The sequence below is a fragment of the Neofelis nebulosa genome, chromosome 12, assembly GCF_028018385.1.
Source record: "Neofelis nebulosa isolate mNeoNeb1 chromosome 12, mNeoNeb1.pri, whole genome shotgun sequence".
NCBI lineage: Eukaryota > Metazoa > Chordata > Mammalia > Carnivora > Felidae > Neofelis > Neofelis nebulosa.
This window is the reverse complement of record NC_080793.1, coordinates 47,361,289-47,387,330: the sequence shown is the minus strand read 5'-3', so window position 1 is coordinate 47,387,330 and position 26,042 is coordinate 47,361,289. Positions and strand designations below refer to the sequence as shown.

The 26,042-nt window shown below is 38.1% G+C and overlaps 1 protein-coding gene across 15 annotated transcripts in view; it reads right to left on the bottom strand.

Annotated features, from left to right (window-relative positions):
• Positions 1-3,998: 3,998 nt before the first annotated feature.
• Positions 3,999-26,042, bottom strand: part of ELAVL2 (ELAV like RNA binding protein 2) — a 165,632-nt gene continuing 143,588 nt past the window's right edge. For 13 of the 15 annotated variants that reach the window (XM_058695212.1, XM_058695205.1, XM_058695209.1 and 10 more), the window contains 4 exons: positions 19,136-19,289; positions 15,332-15,557; positions 7,399-7,437; positions 3,999-6,784 (listed from right to left, as the gene is read on the bottom strand). In XM_058695212.1, the coding sequence (XP_058551195.1) occupies positions 6,454-6,784; positions 7,399-7,437; positions 15,332-15,557; positions 19,136-19,289 (750 nt within the window). In that variant the 3' untranslated portion in view covers positions 3,999-6,453. The remainder of the gene's footprint in view (positions 6,785-7,398; positions 7,438-15,331; positions 15,558-19,135; positions 19,290-26,042) is intronic. The other 2 variants (XM_058695211.1, XM_058695208.1) reach the window with 1 other exon arrangement.

The window sequence follows — 26,042 nt, the reverse complement described above, 5'->3', positions numbered from 1 at the left end:
AGAAGAAAGCCACCTTGACAACTGCACTTCATTCCAAAGGCTGGATCACTCAGAAGGTGGCTGCCAGTTTCTTCACAACTGCAAGGAAGTCCACAGTGGGGCTGGCTGCTTCTGAAATTGTCCAGGAAGGATTCTCGGAAGGAGTGCACAATGAAAATCAAAGTTAGAGATGGCATGTCTGTCCGTGATCCGTAGGTCAGAGGGTCCTTTAGAATAAAGAAACAAACCCTCCCCCATTCAAGGGACATTTAAATGATCTGCGTTTCCTTCCTGTGGCTCTTCATTGAAAGGGAAGGTGTGGCTATTAACTGAGCTTTCAAAAAAAACAGAAAGGTAAAAAGCTATCAAACTAAAACTTCATCTTGGAAAGACCTGAGGAATACTTGGATTTTATAATGTTCCCCTTATCTTCTATGAAGGGGATTCTGGAGTGATACGGGTTAAGGAAAACAAACTACAATCCAACATTAAGAGTAAAATGGGTACTATAGTCCTAGAAATAGTATAAAAACCAAAGAAGGATCACTTTACCACCTAAAATCATGGGATTTGAAAGCTATACACTGTGAGAAATAGACTGGGTCCAGTATTCTGGGGAGATTACTGGGGAAATTTTGTGGAGGGGTGGGGGTTGTTTTGCATACACTGAACAAAATGCTCGGAATAAATGAAGGTCTCCCTTAAAAAGAAGGCACTATCCTTCCTAGGAACTCCAAAAATCACATATTGTCTGTCATAACAAGTATTTTCAGTGTTATAATAGAAATGGGCAAAGGAATATGAACAAAGTTTTGTTGAGATAGTTTGTATTTCATTATAGACTCAGATTTCTGACTCATCTGAGATTTAACTAGTCCTGGACACAAAAAATATTTAATCAACTCATAGGCCTATACTGAATGATTTAATTACCCAGAAAATACTACCCATAGATAGAAGCTTACCCACATGTCTTTGGTCAGCGTTCTCTTCTTGACTTTCCTCCCCCAATCTCTTTCAAATCCCACTTAATCCCCCAGCTGAATTGCTACTACAGTGTGGCTTCCCATTCCCACCCAACTACCCACCCAACACACACACACACACACACACACACACACAGAGCACTCTTGCTCTTCTTTGTACTGTATAGCTACTTGTAGACGTGGACAAATCTTCTGGAGCACAAGACAGACTGTGTGAGAACAGAGAAGCAGACGTCATCCAAACATTTATGTCTGGCCCTCTGAGACACTGTACATGCTTGGTTGCTAGAAGGTATTTGAAAATGTTAACACCCATGTAAGTATTTCTGGGGGTTAGTATAAACTACTACATCTTAACCTACATCTTTAGGTAAACTAAAAGTAATGTTAATATTGAATCTGAGGCCCCAAGATTGTGATATGTCTTAATTCAAAGGAGAGTAACACCAGTCAGCATACTTTTAATACTCAGGGTATTTTACCATATTAATGCTTTGCACGTTGTCACCCCATATATTATATGTTTAGAGAGGTCAAGAACAACCAGCCAAATTCTTTCATCAACCCAACTCTTCAGATAAACAGTGTCTTATTGTATAAAATAACTTTTATTTTGCTTCAGAAAGGTATGGACAACTTAATGCATATGAGAGCACTTCAAGATTCACTCAATAATACTAAAGTCAGATTAAAAATCACACAAATGAGCTAATAATCAAATCTGAGGAAGGAAAAGCAGAATCTAGAAGAAGGGAAAAGCTGGTTCAATTTTGCAAGTTGTAACTGGGCTTATAAAAACTACAGCAAGCTAGCTTGAGACCTGTTCTGGGCTCTCACAGCACTTATGACATTGCCGTCATGGCCTTGTGGCTTGTCTGTCCTCCCTTCCAGATGACAGTTTCCAAGAAGTTAACAGCCACATCCTGCTCATTTTTATAGACTGGGGTACAACACACAGTACACAGATAACCAATAAACCTGTGTTCAACAACCAAAAAAACTTGTTTTTTTCTATAAGCCAGAATTCTGGAGAGGTGAATTTCAGTAACCCTACATCAACTGGCTTGCCTGCATTAAAGGTGTAGATGTTTTTTAATCCTTCCAACTCAAGGGAACTGAGCCCACTTCTGGGAATTTCCAGAGAAAGAATACAAAGAATAGTAGAGAAAAATGAACCATTTGCAGCAATGACTGAGGCTACAAATGCTCTTCAAACAATAATTATTATGATTTTAGCAATTCTGTTTTCTTCTACTGTTTGAGGTTTCAATATAGCAACAGATACAAAGGATCAAAACCAATGCCTCCTAAATATATCTTCTCCCAATAAAAGGTGTATGTATATTGTTCTGGAAGTATATTAAAATTTCAACATATTTAAGATAAATGCATTTTCTTATTTCAAGGTAACCTTTCTGAGCAGGATGTTACAAGCTTCCCCTACATTTTTAATCCTCTTAGAAAGTAAGGGTAGGACTCTTACAGTAGGTTTATTAAAAAAACAAACAAACAAACAAACCAGAAAAGTTACACTGCTAACACTTTTCCTAAAATCAGATTAAATTAATGAAAAATGGGGGTGTTGGGTGGTTCAGTCTGTTGAGCGTCTGTCCTTGACTTAGGTCATGATCTCACGGCTCGTGGGTTTGAGTCCCGCATTGGGCTCTGTGCTGACAACTCAGGGCCTGGAGCCTGCTTCTGCTTCTGTGTCTCCCTCTCTCTCTCTCTCTCTCTCAAAAATAAACATTAAAAAATAAAATAAAATGTAAAATGATGTTAAGATTAAAAATTTATGTTGGCAACCCTAACAATGAATTGTAATACTCTAGACAATTTGCAAGCATAAGGTGGAAAGGATACTAAGGAAAAAACATTTCTCCTCCAGTATACCAGTAGTCTCATCAACCTCCTTTCCTGAGAATTTTTCCACTATCTGCTCAAATATAAAAGAACTGCTGACATGCAAACCAGTCAAAATACAGATAAGCATACAGGAAGAGAGGGGTGACAGGAGGATGTTCTGACATCACAAAATTAGAGTATTAAATTCATATAATAAAGAAGGGGGTATGGAGATTTGAGATTAATTGCATGTTGGAAGAAAAGGAATTGTCTTGTCACTCAGCTAATCTCTTGACTACCACATTGTGAATTCAGGACAATTACTCTTAGAATGGCTTTTTACAAAAAAAAAAAAAAAAACAACAACAAAAAACCAACCCTGACAGATACAATCAAATCTAAAAGAGCCATTTAGGATACTATTTAGTATACTTTGTAAGGCGGGGGGGGGGGGGGGGGGGGGAGAAGTACTTCATTATATCAAATTTTCTTAAGCTCTATAGAAGTAGACTGTTCACATAAAAGATCAGTAAGAAGAATTTGTTTTCTTCCACAGATCTGGTAAGGATGTGTTACAAGAACTGAACATGTATGAACAACACAGGGTTGGTACAGTTCAAGATTTGGACACATGCTACACACATCAGCCTTAACCTAATGAAAACTGAGCTTCTGATTTCTGAGAAGAGTCTCTTGACAATCTGGCACTAGGGCAACAAGAATAAATCTGACACACCAGAAATTAATCCCATGGGTGAATTAAACCTTGCTGGTAGAAGCAGAATAAGTTATCTTCCTTCTCTTTGGCTTTTCTTTAGCTCACGTAAATATGTGAGGACAATTCCCATTTGTTACAAAAAAAAAAAAAAAAAAGGTGGTGATTATTAAATCAGAGCAACAAAATGATGTCAGCTTCCAATCCAATTACCCAAATGTTACCACTGATAGTAGCATGTATTCCTATAAAAATTACTCATTAAGTAATATTTGAAAGCTGACTATCAGAAGTGTCATTCAAAAAAATTTTTTTGCACATTCTACTTCAACTAACATGCTTTTAGAATTCTTACTTTGGATATAACACTGCTTTCAACTAAAGCTCTGAGAGAATCTCTTAACTCTAGAGAGTAAGTTTATCAGCCTGAGCACAGGAGCCCCCAAAATGTGTATAAAGACCTACTCACCACACTGTTCTTTCCCTTCAACTTTGTTTATTGATGTACTGAACATGAAAAAGTACAAAGAATCCAAACACAAAAGAAAACATGTACAGCCTCTTAAATACTCAACAGAATATATTTTCTATTCCAACAGATGTGAATTAAGTCATACTGTACAACTTCAAATAAATACCAGCCTTACATTTTATTAAGTGCTCTGATAAACACTGTAAAGTGAAGCACAATTTGCATGCCCTCTCATCAATGCCTTGGTTTGCTACAGTAGTATAGGAAAGAAGCACGTAGCTGCTGTTTTCCCGTGAGGGAAACCTTATTTTTTTTTTTTTAAGTATATACATGTATTTTGTTTTTTAGTTTTTTTTTTTTTTAAACGCAGAAGGTTAACTCTGACAATCTAAATGCACCTAAGGATATGAGAAAGTGCTAAGCCAATTGATTTCTGAATAGCATTGAGTGGGTCAGCATGAAAACTCGCTTATTCACTTTAGCACGCGCCTCACAGTATATGTACTGTACTATACTGAAAAATTTTATAACTACAATTTTTAAATAATAAAAAATAAAATTCAACGCAACCGCAAAGATAATGTACAACTATGTTATGCATAGCACATTGCCTGTTCTAAGGGGAAGCATGTGAGCATCTCAGTTTATACAAAAAGCAGGACGTAACTATATAGTTCTCAGTGCATCCTGATGAAGGCATTTTTGCCTTCAGCTTTTTTGAAAATTTATTATAAGCTAGATGCTAATCAGAAAATATTTTGTATTTTTTAAAATTTCTTTCATACATGGTAAAGACTTATTTTATTATTTCCCCAAATAGTGGTTTAAGCATCATACAAAGTTAAATTTCAGTAGCATACAGATATTTATGATTTTTGTATGAAAAATGTAAGGAAATTTGTTCAAAACCTATGGTTATACTCATTTTTTTTTACCACAAACATATTTATAAACGAAAATGTAGCATCACCATAAACAGCTGAAGCTAGACTATCTACAGACAAAATTAGCAACAAATCTGATGCACTGTAAATTCAAGTCCTCAGGACAACGAAAGTGATTAAGCAAGACCTCAAGTAACAATGTTAATGCCATTTACAAAGGAAAAAACTGATACAAAAACATTCAAAACCTGAACATCACTTGGCATGTAAGGGAAAAAAAAAATCAAATTAGCTGAAAGGTTCATAAACACAAGGTCTTATTTACATTACACAAAGCTCAGGTGTTAGCCTTGAACGTAACTTTCAAAATACCTTCAAATATATCCAACTCAGATCACTTTTGCCGATTTGCTGCAGTACAAATCATGTGCAACATCTTTTTTCCTTAAGACAAAACAATTCTTCAAACAATACTGCAAGTACATCACTAAACACCATGAGCTCTATCTGAAGGGATTTCTTTAGGAAGAACAGATTTTTTTTTCCCCCATCTCTTGGTAATTTAAATTTCTTGCCTGCTCTTATATATTCTTTTGTAAATTTTTTTTATTTGTTTCAAAATCACAAATCAATGTGAGCCACCTATCACATAATAACCAGGATGATCAGACGCTCCACTGGTGATTACAAAAACGAAACCAGCAGTGTTTCCCCCATTGATTCTACTCCTTTCATACAAAGATCTCAAAAGTAGTTTTTCTACATCATAAATCTTTCTAAATTTTCCAACCACTGCAAATTTCCTGGTAAATTTTAAAAGCTCACTAGGTGTCATATGAAGAGATTTCTCAAAGTATTCAAGTCAAAATATTTGTTCCAGGACCAGTAAAAAGTTTCTCCAAATTTTCTTTTTTATAAAAATAGATGCTTTTTTTAAACCCACATCAAAGAGGCTCTTATCTCTTTGGCAAGGTACTGCTTTACGAAAAGTTCTCCAGTATTCTTACAATAAGCGTTTATAATGTAGCCCCCCCCTTCCCCAACCCAAATCATAATTACAAAATAAATACTGTTTTTAACTTCATAAATAAAAATGTAAACTTCAAAATACTTTTCTTAGACATAACAGTAATGCTTTAAATGTAAACCAAACACAAAGCTAATTAGGAAAAGAAATAAAAGGGGGAAAAAAAGACACAACCAACTGAAGAATTACAACACAAAGCCTCAATATTTACTCACAGGTTCAAGGCAGTTATGTAAAAAGAAAAGAAATGTCTTCCCTTAGCTGAAACACTTTAAAAGGTCCACCTTCTTCAAAGAAGGCAATAGAATGCAATGTGACAGGTAAAAACCCTGTACCTCTTGTCCATATTCAAACATAAAAGATATTTAAGAAGTTTTAATTCAAATACTAGCAATAAAAAATCTCACATATTTCTTAGGATGCTAAGTAGTCGTTTTATCCCCATCTCAACACTGACTTACAAAGACATTTACTAATGTATAAAGTTTCTCTTAACTTGCCTTTGTTGTATAGTTTTCATATATAAATGGACTGAGGACAAGAGCTCATTAGGCTTTGTGCGTTTTGTTTGTCTTAAAGGAGACCTGCAGTACTCTGTCTCCCAGACGGTATCCATTGAGGCTAGCTATCGCCATGGCGGCCTCATCATAGTTGGTCATAGTCACAAATCCAAAACCTTTGCATTTATTGGTGTTAAAGTCACGGATGACCTTCACGTTGGTGACCGCTCCAAAAGGCCCAAACATTTGCCACAGGATACTCTCATCTGCGTCAGGAGCCAGGTTGTACACAAAAATACACCACCCTGTTCCTGGGTGCCCAGGTATATTAATTCCAGCCAAACTGGTCATTCCATCAATGGTCATTGGAGAAAACCTACTAAACAAAACAGGAAACACACATACACACACGCGCGCGCGCACACACACACGCACACATACACACACACACACACACACACAAATAGAAACAGAGGTTGGTTACAGCAATGGACGTTATTTCTTTTCCCTCTCCCATCCCAAGAGTTTGAGTAAACCTCCCCCCATCAAAAGATACATACAACCACTTGATGTTTCAATCAAGGCTTGCAGTGACATGCTCTTTTGACAAAGCATTAAGTTATGAAATGGCCATTATATGCTATACTGGATAATATGACCCACAATAGCAAAGAAATATATTTAGAATATATTTAGAAGTGGCTTCATGAATTGAGCAGGATTGAGGAGGGGAAGGTACCAACATACATAAACATGCTATAACGTCGCGATGCAATACACAACAAATAATGGGGTTTTTAAAGACCGGGAGTATCTATCCAGCAGTATAAAAATAATTCCTTCAGTCAACCGTGCTTCAAAAAGCAGCTTTTCATTAGGTTGTACATGCAAAAGAAAACTGAACACAAACTTATGAAGGGGGACACTCCCAAAATCAAAGAAACTAATCAATTATGGGAAGGGATTATGAGTATCATGAACCTCTGTCATTACCTCTTTACTCCATAAGCCATATTGAGCAGATTGTCCAACCTGCAAAACACACATTTAGCAAACTTCAGTTTCTCATTTTCCCCTGGACGTTCAAAAGAGCTGGGTTTGTTATTGCCATCTTCCAAGGGGATAGCTGCATATTAATTCTATGTGAAGTCTCAAAATTTTGGGTCTCAAAACTGGAGAGAATGGGTTCCCATTGGCATTAAGACACTACTTTTCCCAATGGATAGTTTATCGCTACAGTGTTTAGTGCCACATAGAGGAAATGTTGGTGGTCATCTGAGCAAACCAGAAAGGAAATGTGGAGGCTCTGGAACAGTTAATCTTTGGGCTCTCACCTACCGCCAGGTAAATTCTAAGTGCTTCACATGCACCTGCATGTATTTTACACTGCTGTTAAAAAAAAGAAACAGGCCCCAAATGGAATCGCCTGTGCTGAGCCCCATGTCAGCAAACTAAGACTTGGTATCTACTAGTAGGTTCAAGAATATGAACTTTCATCAGTCAATCTGGAATTACGTGGTCAAATCTAGTGAGGTAATCTTCTGGAAAGACCCTTCCCCCAAAGGAAGGTACCTGGCCTGAAACAATCCACTCTTTGTTAAAAACCTCTCTTTTCCTGTTCCCTTCTGCCTATAAAAGCCACCCATTCTGTATATAAAAGCCTTCCATTTTGTACATCTCCTTGGAGCTCTTTTCTGTCTGCTAGGTAAAATGCTACTTGATTCATGAATTGTTCAATAAAGCCAATTTCATCTTCACATTTACTCAGCTGAATTTCTTTAGCATTAATTTTCATAGCTCTGTTGGTCCCTGAATATACCAAGGCACACAGATTAAGTGACTTGCCCAAGACCACAGGGCTAGTAAATGGTGGCACCAATATTCTATGAGTTCCCTTCAATCTCCCAATTCTGAAGGACTCTCATTTCTTACAAAGTGGTGTATTACAGGCAGAAAGAACCTTACAGACAGTATCAGCTAAGTCTGTCATTTCTCAACGTGCTCAACTAAAGACCAGAGAAAGGCAACAGACTCATTGCTCCAGCAGGCAAGAGAGCAAAGAGCTCAGACCCTGAGACTGAGGCTTATTTTGATTCTGCCACAGGAACTGTAGCCCCACTCAAGGTGTAAGAAGCCAGGTAGAAACAAACCAACCAACTTGAGCTTCCCTTAATATTTTTAAAACTCAATAGTTGGGGGTGGGTAGGTACTCTTTAAAACTCCCCATCCCTTTCCTATTTCAAAACTTAAGTTGATTTTATAATACTTGATTTTTCTTGTCAGTTTCAAACGGACCACTCTCATGTTTCAATTTCCAGAATGCATACCAATTAATTCTATGTGTTCAGAGGATGTAGGCATAACTTAACTCGTTGTAGACAGAACCACCTTCAACTGCTGCAATGTTCAATAGTGTCCAAAGTAAGATCGTGAGGCAGGGGGAACAATTTTTTTTTTCCTTCTTATAACACCTATGAAAGGTTAAGTCTGAAAAATGTCTCAACATTATTGTCTAACCTGTGGCCTCAAATGAGTCTAGGGCACACATGAGAAAGCAATTCCCTTTTGTTTTATAAAAGCCAAGAAAACATCTCTTTCTGGTCTTTTAGAATTGGAAAAAGAACCTTTATACATTCCTGTTCCCAATCACCCCAGGGCATTTTGTGTGTTTTGTGAAAACAGAAAGAAATAACTGAGCTGATGTAGTGTAAAGTGTAAGGGACGAGAACAAATCACAATGACAAAAGACCCTCATCTGTGTATGCAGATCCTGTCCCAATACCCTCTCAGGAGCAGGGACATGTTCATTCCCCACTGTGCCACTGTTCATAAACACAGGCCTGGATCGCTGCAGGTTTACAACTATCTGGTGACAAAGCAATAAGGTTACCAATACTATCCTTAACTACTTAATCCAGAATGAAAACTATCAGGAGGGCTGCTTGGGGAGCCTATTTGTATATGCAAGGAAAAAGCACATGTGTGGAAAGAGTACATAGGTGGGAAGGCTTTGCTTTCTGCAGAGGTGATAGTCATGCCTTTATACTCCAAAAAGGAAAGGCCACCAACACCAGAAATAAAGATGCATACAAATTAGTATCACCAACCCTCAAGTAATATGATACAAATAATTTCATGCAATTGCTAGAATGATCAATGAAGAATGCACTTGGCAGAGGATATCTATAGAAAAGAAGAGCATATTGAAGTCTCCTTCCAAAGTGCTGAAGAGGCCAGATGCAGAGACACCTGATTGATTCAAAGTAGTGTTATGTCGTCCCTGCCAGCCCAGGTAGGGACTGTTACGCTCTGCCACTATCAGTTCAGTATACCAACCCACAACCTGAAGTCCAGAAATGCAATCTTCTAGGCAAATTTTCAGTATTTTCAAGACAGGGTAGAAACCAAAACTGCCCCAGAAGTGAATTACAGGTTTTAGAGAATCCAAGGATTCCCCACGCAGGAGTTCTAGGCCTTTACACTAGGATCTCGGAGGGCTCTCTCAGTGGGCCTCATATTTGCCTCACCTGTGAAATCCTAGGACACACTGTGATCCTGACCACTTATTTCTTTACTTACACTTTCAGGAAAAATTCAGTCCTTTGGAACTTAAGCCAAGTTCTTGGTCAACCCCCGCCAGCCCCCTCCCACCATCTCCCTCCTCCATCCTCTCCCACATCCTCCATTAACAAGGAGAGCAAAGAGGAACACGGGATCTAAGAAACAGGACCTAGGCAGTGCTGAAAACTCCAGTCTGCATGCAATAGTTAGTGCCACACACCCACTATTTCTCATGGGAGTTGGGAGAAATCAGTGGGCACTTCACGTGGGCACTGTGCACCCCAAATCTTGTTTGTAGCAGTTGGGAGACTATAAACTAGGCATCTTCTCTTGTAATTGCCTAGTTTACCGGTCAGACACATGACCACTGTTTTACTCTCCAGAATTATACATCTTTGCTGGTATGTCCAGAGCCCAAGGGCAGACATCTTTTAATAGGTGCTCATTTAAAAACAGAAGCCTATTTTTAATGGAGACCTAACAAGTTAGTAGCCTCCAGAATGACCCAGATGGGTGCGAATAACGATTAACTACAGTGTGACAAGAAAATATTAAAATGCCCATTAAAAATATGCTTTTAACTTTAAAAGTATTCTTGGGGCACCTGGCTGGCTCAGTTGGAGGAACACGGGACTCTTGATCTCAGGGTCTTGTAAAGATTACTTACATAAATAAACTTAAAAACAATATCCTTTACTCAAATTTAACTGAGGCACTGCACCCAGTACTCTTGCTCAGTCCCCATACTTTCCTGAGGGAAGACTGAGTAGTCCTCAAAAGGGAGAGTGACAATCTTCCCTTGTTCTTTAGCTTGGACATAATCCACTTTACAAATAACACATTAAGTGGATTTGGAGGATTAGATAGGGAAACCTAGCTTTAATTAAAATAACCCTTGAAGAAGATGTAGCTTCAGAAAGATTTCTATACAAATCCTCATCATCAGAGTGAGGATGACCCCAGTAAGGGAAGCACAAGTAAACAAAAACAGGGAGAGCAGATGATTTCTCCTACTCTTAGTACAAAGTACATTATGAGGTTACACACAAGATAATCTAACATGTCTCACTTTCATGAAATCAGACATGAAGTTCAAAATTACCAAGATAATTTTATGAATCTTGCTTTAAAGACCTATTTATTATTAAAATACTGGGTAAATGAAATGTATAGTAAGTCAGCATGATAATAAGACATTTAATATATTGTTTCATCTTTATTTCATGTGTTTGACTAGTGTTTATGAGTTAATGAATGTAATAGCAGAAGCCCATGTTCATATAATTTATAAAAACATATACTGGGGATACAGGTACAAACATTTTTCTATCAGTACAAATACAACTCATACGAGGCCATATTTTGAACAGAACCCTATATTAGATAGAGCATTCTGATTTCAAAACTAGAGGTTTATAAGTAGAGAACAGAAAGAAGACATCTGCTTAGCTTCCAAGAAAACTGGCCAACAAGACTACAGGAAGGCCTATACAAGTAAAAGGGGAAATGTGACTTTAATTAAAGTCAGAAATAAAAATATAGAGAGATTACTAGTGGTTAAGAAAGTGACAATATGAAGTCTACAAACCGGTTCTCAAAACCTCTCCAAAGCACTCGCCCAGATCTGCTCTGAAGTTAAACCACAAGATCATCAACTTATCCCCTTGTCCAATTAGATGGCATCATCTATCCTCTACAAGAAAAAAAAATTACTCAGGAGGACTGATGCCAGTTTATTCCAAAAGGAAATCATGGTAGTGCCATCAGCACTTGCCTTAAATGCAACACGAGTGCTGATTTAAATGGCTACTTTACAAATGCATAAAGGCTTATAGAAGCAGGCACACAGGCCATTAGACTAGATCACATTCAATAAAATTAAAGCTGCTCCACAAGAAGAGAGATGAAATATTTGGCTGAAAGCTTATTTCGGACATGGTGTCCCAAAAACATACTTAAGGGGCTTGAATTATACTATGTATCCAAATAAATAAGGATGGTTTTATTTTGAAGACTGTAGTCAATTAAATAAGCACTTGCTCACGTTAAAATAATTCTCTATTCATATGGGTTAACTGGGTCATAAACTTCACAAGCCCACTTTTAAACTTAACCCTGGGGCACCTGGGTGGCTCAGTCCGTTAAACATTCAACTTCAGCTCAGGTCATGATCTCATGGTTTGTGGGTTTGAGTCCCACACCGGGTTCTGTGCTGACAGCTCAGAGCCTGGAGCCCACTTCGGATTCTGTGCCTCCCTCTCTCTCTGCCCCTCCCCACTCATTCTCTGTCTCTCAAAAATAAACGTTTAAAAAAAATTTTTTTAATAAAAATAAACTTAACCTTTATTGCATGGGTTTTAATTTTCCTGACCTTACAAGATATGGTGCATTTCATGAATATTAAAAATATCCTTGACTATTGTTATACTTATAACTTTTATTCTCCAATCTCTCTCAACTCCCAAGGTACTATGACAACATAAAAAACAGAAATTTTCTAAGTGTCTGCTGGAAGGTGATAAACTGAAGGCTAAGAGCATTAGGACACAGACGTTAGGAAGAAAATATTTCTGTAATGATCTAGAGTTGAACGAGAGAAGAACAAAATACTAGCAAAACAAGCAAGTCCTTAATTACACGGTCTTTATGAAGAGAAGATTCAACGTTAATTCAATGGGGGAGGGGGGGGAGTCAAGGTAATGACAACCAAGTTCTTAAAATACTCAAGAAAAGCAACCAAACACACATCAGGTTAAACCTGAACCCTAGGGATAGGACTCCCGATTTCTTCTAACACTCAGTCTAGACCAAATGCTTTCACTGAGCTCAAAGACTAGTTCATAACTTATTATCTAGACAGAGATTATAGGAGGAAAAGATGATAGGGCAGTAGAGACAAGAGTCAATAAAAATCTTGGACAATAAAAATCACCCTCAATTTCTAAAACCGAGTTTTCCTTATAACAGACAATTCTCATTCCCCTTTTTTCAGAATTTCTTTTTCTAGGAGTCAGGGAAAGGAAGAATTTCAAATTGGTAACATATGGAATAAAAAGATAAAAGCAAAGGATGGGCAGAAATATATTTAGCAAGATAATAAATTTGACCATCATAACATCCTGGAAAGCTTTACAGAACCACAAGTAAGAAGCAGAGAACATGCAGGGAGTGGGCTGGGTGGGGCTGTGAGCAGATACAGTAGTCATCAGCCTAGTCTTGGGAGTCCCCTGCATGCCTGGCCATTTCAGTAATCAGGCATTCTCCTGAAGATCCTGTCATCTCAGGCCTCTTGCCCAATCTTCCTCAGAATTCAATCTTGACTCTCAGAACAGAGTTTTAGTTAATAACTGCCATAAAACAAGTTGAGAGCTTAAATTGGAAAACACCAGAAATAACCAACAATTTAAAGTGAAAACAGCTTTCTATTAACATCAAACATTTTATTTTATTTTCACAGGGTTGAAATCAACCTGTAAGTCTCAAAGAACCTTCCTCTCTGTAAGCTCCAAACTCTTTTCTAGGCCCCAAAGAGCTCTGAAGTCAACTGGATGGGCTGTCCAGGAAACACCTCGAAAATCCCTCAAATGTGTCTGTGCAAAATTTCCAGAAAGTATTATTCACTTTAAGATGCCACAGAGGAAACCCACAGGCAGAGCTAAAAAAAAAAATGGTTTTATGAGATTTCTTTCTCCACAAGGGCAAGCATCCAGCTGCTTTGCGCACCTCTCCCTGAAGCCATGGCCACTATCATCCACCAAAGTCAAAGGTACCAGGTGTGCTTTCTGACAATGCCTTTTTTTTTTTTTTTTTAACCTTGCCAAGTTAAAACAGAGAATGAAAAAAGGCTCAATCGACTGGGTACCCAGGCATCCAGTTCCAAATGGAGCCTTTTGATAGTACCACCTCTACTCCCAGGGCAAAAGCTACCCTAAGTAGGAAGTGGCCATACTGTTTATGGCAAATTTCCTTCTCACACCTCAGGTGACACAAGTATTTTTTTAAAAGCAGATATCTGACCGATTTTATCTCCACTCTTTTCAGCACTCTCAATACCCCAAAGAAAAAAAACGCATGTGATTTAAGTTCAAAAACCTAACTCTTCATTAAGCTACATTTGTGATCCTATTTTTAGTAATTAACTATTCTACCCCTGCAAGGAAAGAAAGAAAACTGATATGCACTTGGGATTAAAAAGAAAAAAAATTAGCATGGGGTTAGATGGAATTATGGCTGCAGTATACCATATGGCCAAAAGGATATTAAAAAAATGTTCTGGGGAAGAAAAAAAAAACTGGGTGACTTTGCTTATGAAACCAGAAGTTCTTTGTGCTGTGTTTAAAGTCTTAAAGTCACTGTTCTCACATGCAGATTAGAGATGTTTTTAAAATGACTCTTGATTTGATTGTTATCCCAAGTTTAAAATAAAACTTGAAAAACTGAAATATTTATGCTTGTCTACAAGATAGAATGCCTTCTTTGGGCTGAAGATGCAGAGTCATTCTATGGACTATACAGGGGTCTGAAAACTACCACCCACAGGCCAAATCCAGACTGCCATCTGTTTCTGTATAGCCCAGGAGTGAAAAATGGCTTTTACATTTTTAAAGAGTTGTTTAAAAAAAAAAAAAAAAAATGTATGCAACAGAAACCATGACCCATAAAGACTAGAGTATTTACTATGTGGTCCTTTACAGAGGAGGCTTGCCAAGCCCTACAATACAAGAAATAAAATTTTAAAAGGTGAGGGGAATCCATTTGTAGAAACAATGTTTTCACATAGGTTATATATCCTTAGTGGTGTACATATTATAAAGCAAAGTAACTGAAAGAGCTTGACCTAAAGGCTGAAATACAGGAATAAAATCTTATCAAGAAAAAAACTAAAAAGAAGAAATCAGAAGTACTGGAAACAGAAACAACCCAGCATTCTGCCGGTCGGAGTTTATAGTCTTGCACTATGGATGTCTGGGGCTATATGATTTGTTGCTGTTGGAGGCTATACTGTGTACTGAAGGATGGATATTCAGCAGCATCCCTGACCTCTACCCATTAGATGCCAGTACCACACTGCACCCAAGTCATGTCCACACAAATGTCGCCAGACACCGCCAAATGTCCCCTGAGGGGCAAAATTACTCCCCAGTTGAGAATCACTAGTACAGCTTATCGTCCCTTTTTGTTACCACCTTTAATATTAGCATAAGACACTGCACCTCAAATAGGTTTTCTCAGTGCCCGTAAGAAAAAGAAAGAAAACAACAACAAGAGAACAGCAAAGCAAGAGATCCTATCAATAAAAGTACTGCACAGTGAACCTGAGAGTTCTGAGTTTAGTAGCTGGGCATAAGAACCAGACCAGACTTACCTAAAACGCTGTGCCTGCTGAGCTAGTGGTCCTGGATACCTTCTGTTTGGAGACTGGTACAGCTGGGAAAGGATGGCCTGATTGGTTTTTTGGCTTGGATTATTAGCAAACTTTACAGTGATTGGCTCTGTGGCACCAGGCGGTTTCTGGCCATTTAGGCCTTTGATAGCTTCTTCTGCCTCAATTCGCTTGTCAAATCGAATAAAACCTACACCCCTTGATATGCCTATTGGTAAATTTGGGTAAGGATTTGGGAAAGAGGGAGCAGAAGGAGAAGGGAAGAAGAGAAGAAAGGATAAATTAATTTCTCCTTAAAAACAAGTTTTCACCTACATATAACATCTGCCACAAAATAACAGGAGGAGGAGAGTTTTACCTTACCTTTGTAGCAATTCAGTCTAGAATCACAATTTTGTATTTTTTTTAATGAAGTCATCTACACAATCTGAATACCCATTATCACCTGCCTACCAATAAGCCAAGAAAAACAGCACACCAGTATGCCCATGTTCTCCCTACCTGCTGTCTTCTCTCCGCTCCCCCCCCATATGCTGACGTTCTTTAATAATGTCAACAACAACATGCTTGAGTTCCAGTTCTCTTGTGCTGTTGGATAAGCAGCTCAGAAATGAAGGGCACAGTAGCTTCCTTTCTTGTAAGAAGAACAGAACCAGGCATTTGCTAAAAATGCTACAAAGCTATGCTAAAAATATATTGCAGAGGTAGAAAGATATTACATCCAACTTTTTAATAATAAAATTTTGCTTACTAATATTACATAGGACACTGGCCCTTTAAGAAAGTGTCCAAAGAGGGTTTTCTCGTTCCTGGAAACTTCCCCCACAGCTTTTAATTAACTTTATAAGCTGAAAAAGGGATAAAAGAGGACCTACATTTTTAAATAAATAAAATAGAAATAAAGTCTCAAAGCTTTCTGGCTTTCGCGGTATTACTCCAATGGAAATGCCATTCTCTGTCTCATGTTCTTCCCACTCTGACAGACAAGAATAGGAAAGCAGAGCGATGGCCAAATACCTGTCCAGCTTCTGAAAAATGGCAGACAAAAACCCAACCCATTCCATTTAATTAGCTTAAATGGGCTAGCTGAGGTCAACCCATAGCCGGCCATCCGGAGATAAAACAGTAGCAGGGAAATACTTTTTGGGCAAGCAAATTGGTACTAGACGTACCAGCTTGGGAAAGGTAGCTAGACGAGTCTAGAATGAGAGGTTATCGAGAAAGGTTGAGAAAATGTACTAGACCATCACGATTTACAGGAACCTTAAAAAGGAATGAAGTTCTGCTTGCTTTGTAATTAATACTGTGTAAATTCAATGGCTTAGAATTATATTCTAAGTGGACAGGCATTTCTTCCATATACACTTATGTCAGCCCATACTACTTTTCCTTTCTGATTTAAGTTACATCAGTTGCACATTACCACCTGATGGCTGAATAACAAAATTGCAGGGTTTTATTTTTCATTTCAGATAAAGTGAATAATTTCACCTTGAAAGCCATAAGTATGAAGATACAATGGTGAAATGACAGCAAATATATTCTTCACTAGCGTGAAGAATTAATAACCCCCAAGAACTTAACTATTCCACGAGGAAAGCATAAGATGAGCAATGCAATAGCCTCTACACAGACTGAGTCATCTCAGGCTGAGGTCCTCAAACTTGAGCATGCACCAGAATAACCCAAAGGGCTTGATACAATGCCCATCCTCAGAGTTTTATTCATTAGGTGCTGGATGGAACCCAGAAATCTGCATTTCTAGTGTAGTTCCAGGAGGATGCTGATGCTGCAGGGGTGGGACCACACTTAAGAACCAATGACTAACCCCAGAAGGGATGAAGTAAGTCTCCTTGGGAGCCAATGTACTCAGGATGGATTTGCACTTAAGGAGATGGGCATTCTGTAGCAGAAGTGAAATCTACTCTCAATTCACCAAGTCCTCATTAAGAATAATTTAAAAAGCATAAATGATATGAACAAATAAAAGGGCATTTCTATTGCTTTAAGCCAATTTATCTGGATTGCTAAACCTCGATTTCTCTTTTCCTGGTTAGCAGTCTGTGTGATACAGCACAGAATGAAAGAACATGTAAGAAAGATTATAAAACACAGTCATCATGAAAAGACCTTATTTTTACCTTCCTTCCCTAAATTTTCTTCACAAAGCACAACCTATTGGCCATTCTCCCAAGCATATGTGTATGAAGGTAGATCTCTCTCTACCCAAAACTCTAAGTGTGGTGCCTCCTATGGATGAGCCCAATTAACAGTACAGAAGAGCATAACACGGGCTGCTTCTACTCAAACTCACATCAATTCAACTGAGCTTCACTTGAAGAAATAAAAAGTTGGCCTGATTTTATTCTGTAGTTAATCTAGTGCTTTTTTTTTTTTTTTAAGGATTAGAACAGAAATGATATAGAAACTAAAACAACAACAGAACAGATCAATGAAACCAGGAGCTCGTTCTTTGAAAATATCAACAAAACTGATTAACCTCTAGCCAGACTCATTAAAACAAAAGAGAGGCTCCAATAAACAAAATGAGAAATGAAAGAGGAGAAATAACAGACACCACAGAAACACAAAGCATTATGAGGATGTCCACTGCTTACTTTAAAAAGACAACAGACATTGTAATACATAATGAATGTCTTCCGGTGGTATTATGACAGAGAAAAGGAGAAGGAAAACCAGAAAAGTAAAAGAGAGGAAAGAAAAGAAAGAAACATCAAGAATATTAAAGAGGAAAATCTGTCTACATTTTCCCCCAAGCCTTAATGTGACTGCTTGAGTATATGGCCTTAAGGTTAATTTTCCCCCCTCCTTATCATGTTGCTCTATTTTCAATATGTTTTTAGAAAATAAGCATTATTTTCATAATAGAAAATTACCATTTATTTTTAAAATCTGTAATCAAATCAGTATTGCTTTTCTTTTTTTTTTTAAAAAATTTTTTTTTTTTCAACGTTTATTTTATTTTTTGGGACAGAGAGAGACAGAGCATGAACGGGGGAGGGACAGAGAGAGAGGGAGAAACAGAATCGGAAACAGGCTCCAGGCTCTGAGCCATCAGCCCAGAGCCTGACGCGGGGCTCGAACTCACAGACCGTGAGATCGTGACCTGGCTGAAGTCGGACGCTTAACCGACTGCACCACCCAGGCGCCCCAAGTATTGCTTTTCTTAAAGGCTTTGGCAAAAGAGCTCCCTTACCAACAAAAGTTTTAATACACCTATCAGTCTTCTCATTTCAGTTGGTCAAAAGATACACCAGGCATAAAATATTTTAACATTCAAAAAGTCAACCTTTTACGCACGCCCATACAATCCAGCATGGGCCTGGAAACCGGCCTGAACAGCTAGTGCGGACATGGTGTCATCCTCCCCTAGAGAACTAGGTGCATTCTGCTGTATTAAACTATGCTTTTTACAAAAAAACAAGACAGCTTATTAGGAGGAGTACTTGATGGAGAATGGGGGCTTTTTTCACGCAGCAGCTTAGAAATGAGGATTATTATCATCTACAAATTTATTACATGCCATGAAACAGGCTTCGAACCTGCCCCTTCAGGGTGGAAATGACTCAAGCTCGCTCACTTCACTCCACAATCTATTTTTATGCATGCATATTTATGAACAATTCCAGCAGAAAATTGCATTTTCTGGTCCACATATACCTTTGATATGTTCTAGAAGCAAGACTGCTGTACGGAAAGGCAAAATATTTCACAATCTGCCACTCAGAAAGTGTCAAAGATTGTGTAGAGCAGCTGCCGACTTACCAGTGACCTGGTCAACAAGAATACGAGAAGTAATGATGCGTCCATATTGTGAAAAAAGCTGCTCCAACTCCTTCTGGGTCATTGTTTTCGGAAGTCCACTGACATACAAATTCGCATCTCTGATAGAAGCTGAACTTGGGCGAGCATAGGAAACCTGGGAAAGGAAAATGAAATTAAGCATCTACACACACTCAGTTACCTCCCTTCAGAAACTCAACGACTGCCTAAAGTTAGTCAGCAGCTTTTCCGTATGGAGCACATAACAAACACGGATGTTAAAAATAAGTCCTGCGTTAACCATTTTACTCCTTTCTGGAGAAATGATCAAGAAATAGAAAATGCCATTCCCCCAGGAGGAGAAAAGAGATCATATTTATCCCTAGGTTTGCAGGGTTTCAAAACAAACCAGTGGTGCACACAGCACAGTACTACTTAGGGTAACAGGATGTCCTCACTGGGGCCAACCCCCTAAGCTACAGATGTAGGCTCAATCGAGTAATTCAGTTTAAGAACTCTAAATTCATCCAACACATTTTTGTGACCTGTTTTTGAGCCTCTCCCATCTCTGCAGGCAATGGTACAAAGTTTCTAAAAATTTACCATATTATCACTAAGTATGCCTTTTTGATTCATTTCAAAATAGCATTTTATCATCCCTAAACTTCCGAACATTTAAGTATGTGAACAAGCTATATCTCTAGCCATTCCTTGTCTATTGTCTTCTTGTCCACAAGCCTCTGTAACATTTATTTTCTAAAAGGTCTTAAGTCCCTTTTATTGGCTTTAACTACCATTTTATGTATCCTTTCAAAAAGCTTCTAAGATATAATGTTCAAAATTCTACAAGGATAGAAGACAAAATAAGTCTGCCTGTATTTGTTGATAATCAACATTCTTCATGTAAGCCCCATGCACTAAGGAACTACCTCTCACTCTTATCACTGTTATCCTCAGCATCTTGGCATATGATAGATGCTAGAACATTTGCTGAGTAAAACCAATCTAATAACCAGTGATCCTGTGGGCCCAGAGCAAGCTTCCTAGACCACAAGATTTAACGGACAGTTCATGCAGTCATCAAGAGCTTGCCCAAAACATAATCGACAGCTCTTTGCCTACACCTATCTCTGCCAATTTTCAGACAGCTCTGGATCTCATATGCTATTCCTGACCACATTCCCTCTGGTTTAATTCTAAGCTTTTCTGGACTACCTAACTACAAGGTCACAATATAGCCTCCATCTTCCAGACCATTCATAAAAATGGCCAATGGGTCTAACTCATATTGATTTGCTCAGGTACTGTAACATGGTAACTTCTGCTTGCTACTTTCATCTGTAAGTATCCACCTTTAAACTAGTCCACTGCTCATTTCAAAAACAAAATTAAACAACAAAAAAAAAGGTCTTCAATTTCAACAAGCTCTTGGTATTTTCAAATATATTCTCCATGGTTTAAATTATGCCCACAGTGTTATCACCATTTCCTTTTCGGCTTTTCACAAAAAAAGTAAGCCAGATTTATATTACTTTATAAAAAGGTCTTGCTATCTTTCATCCCTGCCCCACTAGTGTTAACATTTAATACTCTTATCTTTTATTCAACAAGTTTGCTCATTAACAAGTGAAAACACACCTCTTGGTCCACAGGCTATATTTGAAGTTGCATGAACACTGTCCTATACTACAGACACAAGGAATTTGGAAGAGTGGTGGAGCGCCGAGAGATAATTATGCACGTGCACTTTTTCTCTATGCCTCACCACTTAAGAATGAAGATTGAGGAACTTAAATGTAAGTGAAAAATATGAAGGAAAATTCCAAGTGATCAACAAAATAATTCAAGTGGAACCTAGTCTTGGGATTGCTATAAACTAAAGGAGAAAAAAAAAAGAAAAAAAAAAAAAAAAGCAAATGAATTACAGATACCCTCAGTAATATGAAAACAATGAATATCCCACTTCTTTTCTAAAGCCCAATTCTCAATTAACAGCTACAAATCCCACCACTTAAACTCTTGCTTTCGGAGACTGAGAACTCTCAGCAAGGCAGCTGTAGTCTGCTTGGGATCATGTGACTAAAGCATTCTCTTTAGGAAGAGCCACTTCCCACGGGCAACAGAGTAATAAGCACATGTACATTCTCTCTCCCAGGAACTGATGAAGGAGGCCATGGAGGCAGACAGCCACTCCAGGAGCTCAAGCAAGGCATGAGGCAGTATAATGGTAGTTTTAGGTGATGGCTTTCCAACCAGTGTGCCTGGGCTCGAAACTACATTCAATTCATTAAGGCTCTGTGAACTCGTGCAAATTTAAGTCTATTACCACGTGACCGTACCTCCATTGTATGATTAGGAATCTTAATAATTTCTAATGTACACAGAATTCTTCACACAGAACCTAAAAACCTAGGTGACTATAAACATTATTTACCTCTACATGCATCTGAGAAAGACACAGACCATTAAAACAGAGTAACCTGAGTCCATTACTGTGTTCCAGAATAATTTACTCAGGCAGTGACATTTACTGCTCTGTGCATTTCAGAGGAGTGTGGGTGGAGTGTTTTAAAAGTTATCCTAAAATATATTTAGGAAAACGGGTTTATATTTAGTGCTTATGTAAAAGCTTTGAAAACATACTTGGGTCAGTTATGTTATCTGCTTTTGTTTTTCTTCAATGTCCAGTCTCAAGTTCACACTGCTGCTTTAATTTCTAGCCTGTATTGACTAGATTTTATTTTCTGTATTCTTGATGCTCTAGCATCTGGGGCCTGGATCCTGAAGACTGCCCCTCCCAGAGATAACTACTTCTTGGAGACAGTAAATGACTCTCCTGTGAGCCTGCCTTTGATATATAAACAAACCAATCCCACACCTTTTCTCATGTATCAAATTCTCACACACCAAGCCTATATTCCCCACCCTAAATCACCCCAGGGCTGGGTGTCTGACAACTAGAAACTCCCCACCCCCAATCTAGAGCCCTCCAAAATTATTCAAGCTATCCAATGCTAAACTCAGCATACCTATCCCGCCTCACCCTTTCCTTCCCACTGGGAATTTCAATAAAGGCTCTGGACCATACTCTGCCTTCATCTCTCTGCCTCCTGATCATCCTTGGTGCTTCCCCATGTGGCCCTACATGTCATGGAAAACAGGGCTGTTTCCTTTTGTTTTAAGTTTGAAAGGAAAGGGGGGGGGGAGGGAGGGAGAACACGCAAGCGAGCGCAAGCAGGTGAGGGGAAGAGAGAGAGGTAGACAAAGAATCCCAAGCAGGCTCTGTGCTGTCAGACCAGTGCCTGAGGCAGGGCTTGATCTCACAAACCCCAAGATCATGACCTGAGCCAGTCAGATGCTTAACTGAACCAACCAGGCCCCTGTTTCTAAAGATCTGTAACTATAAACTGCTTCCTTCTAACAATAATTTCCATGTCAGCATATCCTACCATACCTGATTAAAACGAATCCAAGGTACATTTTTAGAACACAGCCACATTAAAAGGGCTCCTAGAAGCAACAGTAAATCTCCTCAAAAGAGTATTTTTTTTTAGTAACTTTCTCAAAAAACTGGTTCCAGTCCCAGGACAGAGATGAACTACCACATATAAACTCATGGTAGTAACAAATATTTCCATTTAACTTACACTTAGGGACTTAGGAGACTTTACCACGTGCAAAATAGAGTGTTTTGTCTGTGGTAGGTAGGGCACACATTAGTATTTTATAGCTGGGCAAATAGTATAGACAAGGTAAGTAACATACCACTGGATCCAAACTCTGAACACGGGATCCTTGTATCCTCGTCCAATTTTCTTTCTACAATTTACTACAGTAACTTTTGTTCTTAAAGTTTGGAGGAATTAAATCAATCTGGGTTGTTTCTCACACTAACACACACAGTGAAACTGAGCTAAGGCAGCAGAAAACAGGATGCCACCAGATATTAAAGTTATATCAAAGTTATTTTATCTTCCATTAATATGTTCTCTAAAAAGTAACTTCTAGCAAGAAAGAATGAGTGGCCACAGATTGAGACTCACTGGAGAAACTTCACATGATACTTAGGATTTTTACGTTTGTTTTTTACTTGCTGAGAATGTGATTAAATGAGCAATGTATCCCCCCCCCCTCTACCCCTCATGAACTTCCAAGAAATAAAAATGTAATGAAAGGCAACCATCCTTCACCCAGACCAATGTGTCATGTCTTGCCCCTACACCTGTTTCTTAGGATTTGCAGGTCCTTCTCCTGCTCTATCAAGGATGTCACTGTCAGTAACATCCTCCCTTCCAAGAAAAGCAAAATATTTCTTCTTCTATCTCAAAGGATTATAAACAGAATGTACTTAGATCAAAGTAGGAAGAAGACTCCCCCAGTAGGATAAATTTTGTACCTGGTAATTATCAGCAACCTTCTCCATTCTGATTTTTCTGGATGTGGAGGCTGTACTGGTGCCTTGAATAATGCTCACCTACAGGAACTCTTGGTCTATCATAAGCCTCAAAGTATTAAGTCTATTTTTATGGTCCTTCAAGGTTAATACCCCTTGGAGAAGACCCAAGAAATGGCTTTGTTTTATGGCAAATTATGTATTAGAAATACTTCAATACAATAGCCCTGCAGCATATGATCCACTGGAGTCAAAATAGATTCTTCTGTCACCAACTGCAAGCTCTTCTCCAATCTACATTCACTGGATTAACAGAATGGTTTTGGATTTTAAATTTTCACTGCCATTTAAACAGGTGAATATTTAATGCCTGAGGAGCAAGGTTATGAAATGTCAAAACTACTAAGTGAAGGATCTAATTTAAGAGGCAGCCAGAGAGTCTGCAATTTAAATATTTAAAGATGATACAGAGAGTACAACACTGAACACCAATCTACTCCAAAGATAGCAATTTAAAACTCAGGTTTATTCTGGAATTTCTCACAACCCTACAAGTGATATAATAAACAAAGACAAGCAATACTGAGATTACTTGAGGGAAAGCAGTTAGAAGTACCAGGCAAATAAATGCTCTAGCCAATGGCTTCTCAAATTGTTCTTCGTAAATGAGATCACACCGGACAAAATAGAGATAAAAATAGATTTATCAAAGTAATTAGGTCTTGAAAATGGAATAGTTTGAAACACAATATATTCCTTGTAATTAAAAACTCATTTATTCATCAGCAACTAAAACTAATTATACATTAAACATTCAAGGACAAGTAACACATATACTAAGAATAGGCTATCAAAACACAAGTTAATCAAAACACACAGAATTAAAAGGAATGAAGATATCTATGGATAAGAATTAGCACTTCATTACATGTACATAGTAGAGTTTAAAATCCCACTACATCACGTTCAATAGTAAGTCCATCAAAATGCCTTTGCCCAAAAAACACAACTGCTCTCATTTCTCTTGGACTCATCAACAAAAGATCAGTGACAGTGGACATTAATACCAACAGATTAAAGAGATAAGGTCTATAAATGAACAAAGCAATTCCTTCTTTATTAAACTAAGGACATTTGAAAAATCTCCCACTGGCAAGATCAGCATTGAACAACTTCTATCATTTGTCAATTACTGACCCAGGACTATCAACATTAAACCTGAAAATTAGATGCTTGCCACTTCAGACTTTTTTGAAAAGCTCTATTCATTCTCTTCAGCTGGGAGGAATAGATAAGATCATGGTTGTGCCTATTTAAAATGAGAATTAATTGCTGTTCATATCAAAAAGCTGAATCTTGATAGGGCTGTCTGAAAAGTGACACTATCACTAAATAAAAGCTCTGGCTCTGGTAGGCAGTAGCAAAGGTCCTGTGACAGCATTAAGGCTTTACAGACAGGTGGTTACACCAGAGCCTCCAAAGAGCTGAGAAGTACACAGAAGAATGTGATTTCCAATCACAATTCAGGCCAGAGACCTCAAAATGCATCCAAAAGGAGGAACTATACTTTTATCTGCTTCTAAATGCAAAACCCCACCAGGAACAAGTCTCAAAAACACATCAAGGCATATACATATCACAGTCTAAGTTTTTTAAGGGCCAGCATGTTTCACAAAGGGTGGCAAATGAGTAAACCTGAGAGAACAAAGCTTACAGAAATAAGTCCATAAGAAATTAAAGATTAGCTGTAGAAAAGGTGTTAGAGTTCAAAGCAACAATCACCCCTAGCAGGAAGGCTTTAAAAAGGGGTATTATAGATTAGAGGAGTTACCTTTAATAGGTATTCCAAAACATGGAATTTAGAAAACTCCATTGGTGGAAAATACAAATGAACCTCTGCTTTAAGTCTCATAAAGATTGTTTTAATTCAAGCAACACCAGGAAACACATTTGATTGTGTTACTCTCAGCTTCAAATCCCTCAGGGACTCCTTAATGCTTTAAGATTAATTTCAAATTTCTTAGTCCTTTACGCTCAAGGCACTGACTCCCTTTCTATATAAACACACACAACCTTCAGTAGTTTTCCAAACCTTCCTCTCTCTTACTTCCCAGTGTGAGTATAACCTGCACCTCCCACTCAACTAAATGTGAGTCACTTCAGACTCTACGATGGCATCACGAGTGCCTAACATCCACTCTCATCCACCTTCAATTGTCTGAGTTAGTACCTTTACCAGTACCCACATGCCTGGTTTCTCATCCACACTGAAGAAACCAAGATAAACTCATCTCTTATCCTCTTACAACTGCCTTACGTCTTTGAAATAAGAAACCTTGTCTTTATCCTATTTTGCACACCCTGGTACCTGCCACACATTACCGTAATGAAGAGGATTTATACTCACAAAGTGGAGAAACTTCACTTTGGAAATCTTATGTAAAAAGTTAAGGGCCATAATCTACTTCGTAAATAAAGCAAAAATCATACATGATGGCACTCTGTTCATAGACTAGA